Here is a 9,080-nt window from a genome sequence, read left to right as displayed (position 1 = left end):
TGCTGTGTTATGAACAGACTTGCGTGTACGCTGCACCAGAAAGCTGAATCTCTGTATGCTTCTTCTCGTATCCAAATGTTTAAAGACTATTGCAAATAGCCCTGCGTGTTGCCCAAAACAGCGTTTGCCACCTTTCAGTGCCTGCAGTCTATCCCTCACCCTCTGCGTTTGTGTGGTGCGCATACAGGTAATAAGCTGCTCCGCCACTGCGCAACGATGGAGCTATCACAACGATGGAGATGACGCAAACAGACTCAGCTCTCCGAAAAAGTGTTTCAAGAGGAACATGGCGGCAACTTAACCGAGGTCCAAGATGACAGTAGCCACCGGGAGAACGGATTCGATGCTTTCCGCGAAACCCATGTACCTGCGTCGAAGGGGCTGTTGGCTCTCCTTTAAGTGAATCTGCGGATCGAGCGGTGGCAGACGCGCAGCATCAGCACTGAGAGGCTCGCAACAGCTGGTCTCCCTTGCGCGCCCTCCTGACAAGCGAACAAGCCCGGAGAGGGGACGTCAGGGAAGACGTGGGGGTATGCGGTCAAAAAGGACGCCGTCTCCCCCCGGAGAGCCATGGAGAACCGGGATGCGGCAGCGCGAAGCTTAATCTGTGCGGGCACGCTAATTGGTTCGGAATAGCACCGACTTGCTTCGGGGCGCGATAGCAGGAGCGCCCTGGACCGGCGGAGGCTCGGAACCCCCCTCCTACCGCTGCAGAGGAGAACCAACCGGAGCTCGACTCCCGACAAGTCAATGAGTATTGTGGCAGAGGAGCCCCCGCGGTGGAGTCGGCCCAGGGCAGCACTCTCCTAAAATATGACCAGGGGTGTTTGGATGCGTCGGCAGCATGACGAATGCTTAAAATATTGGTCTGCACCCCGAGAGAACGAGAAGCCATTCACGGAGCCGGAGCGGGCCCAGAGATGGCGACAGTCGCTGGCTTCTCTGCTCTTCATCACCGTCCTGCTCTCTGATCACCTGTGGTTCTGCGCCGAGGCCAAGCTGACACGGACCCGCGACAAGCGGTCGGACGAGGGGCAAGCGATCCCGGGCGCGGGCGAGAAGAAGCAAAACTCCCCCCAACCACACCACATCCCAACATCACCCGACCCCCGCCGCCTCGCCAGAGAACTAGATGTTATTTTTATAGGGAATTCTACCAAACCTCTGTGGCGGATGGACACCTGTCACCCGGACGGCGTGTCCAGAGACTGCTTCACTTTCACGGATGCTCTGACCGTGTGCCTGGGCCTCTCTGGCGGAGAAGAAGAGGGGGCACAGTGGGCGTACGTGAATCTGAGCGATTTGTACCTTTCTTTTTGTAATTCCTACTCACTTTTGGATTTGTTTTACGGGTTTACGAGTCCGGACGTTCTGAATTGCTCCCTGGATACGGCCATGGGGGTGGATCTGCTGGGGTGCGCGGAGTGTATCCGGGCTTATCAGCGTCTGGATCGGCAGGCGGAGGAGAACTACAGGGACTTTGAGCTGCTGGTTCAGAAGTACGAGACGGACGCGTACTCAGTCAGGACATGCATGGATGAGTGCAAGGTAGGACGCACGCACACGCGCACTTCCATTTAAGAAGAAAAAACCGGGATGGGGGTCACGGTTGTCATGGCAACCACTTGACATACTTGTCATGTGTGTATTTATGCTCAAAAGTTTGAGGTACCTACCGGTTCGCAGAGCCTGCATGTCTGCAGCACACTCTCCACATAAGGGCAAGACACTGGAAAAGGCATTTACATCTGAGGCTGGGACACCTCTTCTATTATTTATTTCCTTAAAACTCTTGGCCTCTAACTGGAATCGCTCGGTCGGTGTGGAATATCTTGCAGCTATATGTTTGACATCTCAACCAGATAAGTAGAAAGAGAGGACACAGTTTTAATATTTATAATAGCACTCTCGGGATTTCTGTTTCTAATCCAGGATTTACACTTTCCCCAGTTTACCTGTTGGTCCAGCAGCAGCACAGTCATTTCAGTCATACAGCACGCTTGCCTTTTGCAATTAACAGCACAAAGCTGCTGTGTGACAAAGACGTGTCCTTGATTTTGCGTCAGGTTTGCTTTTTCAGCTCAGTCTGCCGTGCTGTCAATGAGAAATTGGGAGATGTATCCACTGAATTACAGTAGACTATTTTTGTTTGTTTTGAGCTGTGTAGTTACAGTGACTTTAATCAGTGCACGCTCCTGTCATAACTGTCCATGGTGCTGAAACAAGATTGTGTCAAAGAAAGAGCTTTATTTCATCCTTGGATATATTATGCCCATTGCAATTGATTGGACAGTAATGCAGTTAATAGAGCTCATATACAGATGCAGCAGAGGGGAATTCCTTGAACCAACTTCCACAGAACTTCTCATCAGATTGAAATCGTATCTTAATTGTCTGTTTTCATGTTTGTTTATTTTACCCATGACTGTACGATACAGTGCTTTGCAGTTCCCACTTTGTCAACCGATTTTTCACCTTATAGCCTCAAACGTCCATGTTTTTGTTGGTGTTTTATAATGAAACAACATGAGGTCAGTTCTGTGTATAACCAACTTTCATGCAATTCAGGCTACAAGTATTTTAGTTTATGTCTCTATCAGCTTTGCACATCAAATTAATTAACCTTTTGTCCATTGTTCTCCATAAAACAACTCAAGTTCAGTCAGATTAGAAGAATAACAGCTGGCAACAGGTATTCTAAAGTCTTGCCACATATCTTGATATGATTGAAGTCCGGACTTTGACTTGGCTTACTCTTTAACACATTAATATGCTTTGATTTCCATTTCATTTAAGCCTAATGACAGAATACAATTATATGCATCTTTAGATACGTTATATAGCTCAACAGTCACATTTGTTATATTATGTTGCGTTTTACTCATTTTCTTATACAGTTTGAGTTGAAGTGAAATTCAGCTCAGGAAGCATATTCCCTTTTGTTGTCAAAAGGTTATATAATGCATTTTTTCATAATCATTTAGTTGGAGTTCAGATGGAAGATCTGTCTTGTTCTGAATGCAGACAATGTGTTTTTTGGGCTAGGGTGGATAAACTGTGGGTATTACCATAAATAGGCTTTCATTGCAGACAACCAGACATTTCGACCTCTTTTCAGGAGTCTTTGTCAATTGTCCAAAAGTTGAAAAATACATTAGTTAACTATAGTGTGGTTTTGTTTTTCTTTTTTGAGTCAAAACATGTAAAGGTGACAGTTTTCTTGTGTGTGCATGCATTTATAGATGCAAAATATCACTATAAAGCTACATTCTATAACATCTACATGCACGCTTTCTTTTTTTGCCATCTAATAAGGAGTGTGTTTGTGCACTGCAGGTTTTGCTAATTTAATAAAACTCAGGCAGGGCTACATTAGCTGTTTAGCCCCCTTATTTCCATCTGAATTGCTAATCTGTTTCAATGTACGTGTGACCTTTGTGACAGCGTACCTCTCCAGGCCTGCAGGCCTCTTCAAGAAGCTACTGCTTCTTCAAGGACCACTCTGTTGGACAATACAAAGACACGAGGTAGCTTGAAACAACAGTTATGGTTTTTCACTCTCATATCCTCTGTTTCTGTCTTCTAAAACCTTCCCACTGTGGCTTTGCAAAAGATACATTGTTGGGAAGTTTTCAATACCTAAAGGAAATTAAAGAGTAAAAGACACATTTGTATGCTTTATTTGTGTGTTGACACTATAAGAGGCAAGGGATGATGTAATTTAAAGTTTTAAAGAGCAAAAGCTAAATAAAAAAAGCAATAGGGTGAAGAAAAAGTTTTATGTTCAGGCAATACTAGCATTGCTGTTTAACAACAGTGCCTAGAAGCATATATGAATAAAGAGATGCAACGCTAGATGCAGCATTTGGGACATAGAGTGTTGTGCAAAAAATATTTATTTCCCTTTAACTGATCCAGATTTTGTCTTGTTACAACCTGAGACTTCAGTTGGGAACAAGCTATGAAAGAGACACAAAACATGTTGCAGAAGGCGATCCGGTCAGATGACACCAAATAATAACTTTGGTTTACATACAATATGCTATATTTAATGGGAAAATACCACTAACTACAATCCCCACGGTGAAAAATGTTGTCAGCAGCATCATTCAAGGATGCTTTTTTCAACAGGGAAAGGGCTGCTGGTTAGAGTAGATGGTAGGAGGGATGGAGCTAAAAAAAAATTTGACAACCAGATATTCGTTTCCTTCCACTTCACGATTATGCACTTTGTTTTGACTCACACAAAAAATGTCAAAAAGTTTGTGAATGTAGTGAGACAAAATGTGAAAAGGTTTCAGGAGTATGAATGCTTGGTTATTTTAAAGACCTCATAAAAGAGTAAAAAACAGGACAACTTTAGTCATAGTTTATATTGGATTGGCCAAACATCAACTCAAGATAAATTATGTGGAAGATGGCAATTATCAATATATGGTGGCTTGTCAGGGTGTTCATTCACCTGGAAAGTTTTCAACTTTTTGTCATGTTACACCCACAAATCTCAATATATTTTAATGGGCTTATATAACTTGGACCAATAAAAAGTAGTGGATAAGTATGAAGTTAAAAAAAGGATATATGATGCATAGATTTAAAAAAAAAATTAAGTGTGGTATGCATATATAGTCAGGTCATCTTTAATGATTACTTTGTAAAACCACCTTTTAAAGCAGCAAAAGTCTTTTGGATTGTGTCTCTACTAGTTCTGTACATCTAGAGACATTTTCATTCTAGCTTGTACAATAGCTGAAGCTCCGTTAAACAGTGAAAATCAGTGTTAATTGATTCTCAATTAGATTTAGGTCTAGACTTTCATTGGTCCATTTGAATACATATATGTGCTTTTAGCTGAACTATTGTAATTCTGGCTGTATGCTTAGGGTTGTTTTTCTACTAAACAGTTAACCCCTTCCACACTCTCAAATTTTTTGTAGCCTCCAACAGGTTTTCTTCCAGGATCACCCTGTATTTTACTCCATGCATCCAGTCACATCCATTCTGACCAGGTTCCTTGTCGCTGTTGACCTGGTTTTACCACAAATAGGCTTTTGCCTGTTGGCAAAAAGTAACATTTTGGTATCATTTGATCAGAGCACCTTCTTTTTGTATGTTAGTTGCCGTTTCTAATGACTTTCCTTCAACAAAGGCTTTCGTGACTAGTAGCTTAAAGTTTCCATAATTGCCATGGCCCTCTTGGCTGCTTCTCGAATGAATACCCTTTTTTCCCCAGTGTGCCTATTTAGATAATGGCCACGTATTTGTATGTTTGCAGTTGTGCTATGCTTTTCTATTTTTTGAAAATTGATTTACCAGTTTTCCATGCCATACGGTTTCCTAAAGCTTGGGATAATGTCTCTGTTTCTGATATATATATATATATATATATATATATATATATATATATATATACATTTTCCGTCACGCTTATCCCTGTTGGGGTCGCGAGGGGTTGCTGGTCTCCAGCATTCAATGGGCGAGAATACACACACATATATAACCTCAAGCTAACAATTTTATATATATATATATATATATATACACACATATATATATATATATATATATATATATATATATATATATATATATATATATATATATATATATATGTGTGTGTGTGTGTATATGTGACTAAACACATCCATACTTAAGAGTTGAAGCTGGTCTAGTCTCAGATGTGGGTGGTTACTGTACATTTTTCAGCAACAATTATTGTTCCATAACAAAGTCAAAGCAAATATTAAAAGCATCCATAATGACAAATAAAAATAATTATAATTCTAAAAAATATCTCTACCCACCTACCTATCTCTACCTTGGTTTAAAACATTAAAGTCTTGACTCTAATGTTCATGGAGAAGTTTAGGTTATACTGAAACTGATTTGATTCCAAATGCAAAAGTATTATTGAATTTGCCTCCAGCTACTTTTCAGAGTTCTTTCCCCCGATAATCCCTGATGGGATTTTTGATCCAAGAAGAGAATTTCCAATGATCCAAGCTTTAATACTGTTGACGGTGTGAACCACCAAGTCTCACAAACTAGGAATATTTATAAATTCTGTATTAATATCAGCTCTGAAAGCAAGATTGCTTTCTTGAGAGGATGTCTTTAGAATAAGCTTTGAAGTGATTAGTCAGAAGCCCAGGGATTACAAACTTTTTAGCATGCCAGCATTTGAGTCAGGAGAATGACATACATTTCAGATAGATTTTGGTGGTTGTTGAAACTGGGAAATTACTATCTGAAATAGGGACAAACTAAAATGCACATCCAAATTACCCTCAGTCCAGTAGAAAAATAGTATTAACCTTACAAAATAGCACTGAAAACGTCCAGATCCAATATTATCTCTTGAAGATTATTCACAAGTCAAGAGTGGTAACTCGAGCTGTTCAGAAACTTTCCTGCCTATTTGTCCACTGACAAGTTGCCTGTGGCTGTTTGTTCAGTTGTTTCCCCCTGAGGCTGCTGGCCTCTCTTTCTACCATAGGTACCCTGAGGTCACAAATGTCCAACTAGTGACAAGCTTTGACGCATGCAGCACACACACACATCTTCACGTGTTACTGCTGGCCAGACTGTCGGTCATCCGTGCCACATTGTATGCCTTCAACACATACTGTATGTGTGAAAAGGTTTTACAGTGCCTTGCAAAGCATTCCATCTCCTTTCATTATTTTAAAGATTTTCTGACATTACAACCATAAACTTGAATGTATTTTGTAGGAATGTAATGTCATAGACCAATACAAAACAACATATAAAGTAGAAGGATACAGTATTGTTTTAGATTTCATTTACAAAAAAAAAAAAAATCTGAGAAGTATATGGCCCCATTTACCTTTATATCCATAAATGAAATCCAACCAACTGGCTTTAGTCGTCAATAGAGCTTCACAAATGTTGAACTGCAGTCATCATTGCAATAATAATGTGTGCAATATCCCAATTACAAAAGACAGCTTGGAGTCTTATATACTGCAAGTGCTATCGATTTGAAGACCTGTTGAAAAAAGAATGCTAAGAAAAAGTGGTGGGGACCAGGTAAAGAAAAATAAGTACAGTCAGGAGAATGTGGATTAATCCTAGTTTAACCTCATTGTTATTATTTATTTAGTTATTCATTCATTGGTTTATATCAAACATTAATGATGTGAATATCTCACCAATTTTCTTATATTTTTAGTAACATGTAGGTTGAAGTATAAACTTATTTATTCTCCGAAATCAGTATTTTGTTTTCTCATTGCCAAACAGCAGTGTAACCAGTGTTATTTATCATTCTACCCATATTTCATTCAACACAATATAATATGAAACTGAATCACATTTGTCTTTAAATCATGGCACCCTGGTAATCACCTAGGGTCGTAAATGGAGTTGATCTGTGTGTGTGTGATCTTGGGTAATATTTAGTAAAAAAATGTTCAACTATCTTTTGCCACAATTACAGCTGCAAGTCTTTTTGGGTATTTATTTTCCAACATTGCGGACCGGGAGTATTTGCTATACCTTATGCAAAATATACAAATATAGTCAGATTGGATGGCGAGCCGATGTGAACATTGCTTCTCAAGTTTTATCAGAGACGATTAATTAGATGTGTGTTTGCACTTTGACAGGATCATTATAAGACATGGATATGCTTTGATCTAAACATTTCTACTGTATCTCTAGCCTGGTGATGATCCCTTTACTTGAATGAAATGTTTTGAACCAGGGGAAAACCAGGCAAAGTAACAGATCAAGCTTTGACAGGAAAGTTAAAAGTAAGGGTGGTGTTTAGTCACATTCATCTACCCATCAATTCTAAACAGCTTTTGAGTCCCTGTTGAAGACAAGCATCCCCACAGCATGATGCTGCCTCTAATGTGTGTCACCTTGGGAATAGTGTGCTCTGGGTAAAATGGAGTGTTAGTTTTGAGACTCACATACGGTTTTTCTCATGTCACAACCTCCCATTCTTCCACGTTTGTCCTCTATCTCCTCATGACTTGTGGCAAATTGGAAACTGAACTTCTTTTAGCTTTTCTTCAGTAGCAGCTTTCTTCTTTTAAATCTTCTATAAGACCCAGATTTGTAACAGTTATTGACAGATTTGATCAGACAGGTTGTGTAGTTCCTCAGTTCCTTCAGACTATGGACTTCTTTTTTTATTATTGTTCTCCTTGTCTGGCCCGTCAGTTTAGGTGGATGGCCATTCTATGGTCAGTCTGTAGTTTTTTTCATACGCCTTCCTTGTTTAGATGATGGAGGAAACAGACCTCCATGATATGTTCAAAGGCTGGGATATTGCTTGATAAATGAGCCCTGCTTTAAACTTCTCCACAACCTTTTCCCCTCATCTATCTGTTGTGTGTCTGGATGTTCTTCCACAGAACAGGTGAATATCTACTGAGAATAAATTATCAACTGTTGGCCTCTGTTTAAATCCTTTAACCCGCACCCTGCTAAACTTCCCTTCACCTTTTTCCCCCACATGTTTTCAATCTCTCTTTTTCTTATTTAAAACATGAAGAAATACTCATTTTGATCTCACTTCATTGTGTTCCTGTTGAGTTTGAAATGTACTTCCATAACATCTCCTCAATGTGCCTTTACACTTGGAGGAACATCACACACACGCACACACGCACAAGCACGCACACACAAAGATCTCCTTACGCAGTGTTTCCTGCAGGTCCAGACCTGAATGTCCCTTCCGGTGTAATTTAATTTGCACTCCCATAATTCTCTGCTTCTCTGGTGGCTGTGTCTCCAGGGCTCCGTCGCAACATGTTGATCTCCTTCTTCTCTCCATCAGTGACCGTCCCTTTCTCGCTTTCACATCCTCTTCTATCAGTATCAGCTCGGAGAAACCACATCACACTTACACACATGGAAAGTATCTCTCTCTGCACTGTCCTCGTCCATATGGGGACATTCATCCCATCCAGGCTTTCAGTTTATCTTTCTGTCTACTTTTCTAGAATTGTTCGTCTTGAAACTGTGCCGTAGTAATTGATTTTGATCTAAGTCGAGGTCCTTTCCTTATCTTCAATCACCCGCTTGTCCACAGTGATTTATCTGTGTGC

General features: G+C 40.4%; 1 protein-coding gene across 1 annotated transcript; it reads left to right on the top strand.

Moving 5' to 3' along the window:
- The first annotated feature begins 215 nt into the window (after positions 1-215).
- LOC118562264 (transmembrane protein FAM155A-like) lies at positions 216-8,832 on the top strand. The gene is made up of 2 exons (XM_036134533.1): positions 216-1,548; positions 8,768-8,832. Exons 1-2 carry the CDS (start codon positions 814-816, stop codon positions 8,786-8,788), a joined length of 756 nt encoding a protein of 251 aa, XP_035990426.1. The 5' UTR covers positions 216-813; the 3' UTR covers positions 8,789-8,832.
- Positions 8,833-9,080: the final 248 nt, after the last annotated feature.

Source organism: Fundulus heteroclitus, unplaced genomic scaffold (genome assembly GCF_011125445.2).
Source record: "Fundulus heteroclitus isolate FHET01 unplaced genomic scaffold, MU-UCD_Fhet_4.1 scaffold_848, whole genome shotgun sequence".
In the NCBI taxonomy this organism is placed as follows: Eukaryota; Metazoa; Chordata; class Actinopteri; order Cyprinodontiformes; family Fundulidae; genus Fundulus; species Fundulus heteroclitus.
Note: the sequence above shows the minus strand (reverse complement) of the source record. Positions and strands in the feature narration are given on the sequence as shown.

Bases quoted from the DNA above. Each gene is read 5' to 3' on its own strand.
- LOC118562264 (XM_036134533.1), top strand. From the start codon at position 814: ATGACCAGGGGTGTTTGGATGCGTCGGCAGCATGACGAATGCTTAAAA. The intron at 1,549-8,767 runs GTAGGACGCACG...CTGTGTCTCCAG, and splicing joins CATGCATGGATGAGTGCAAG to GGCTCCGTCGCAACATGTTG.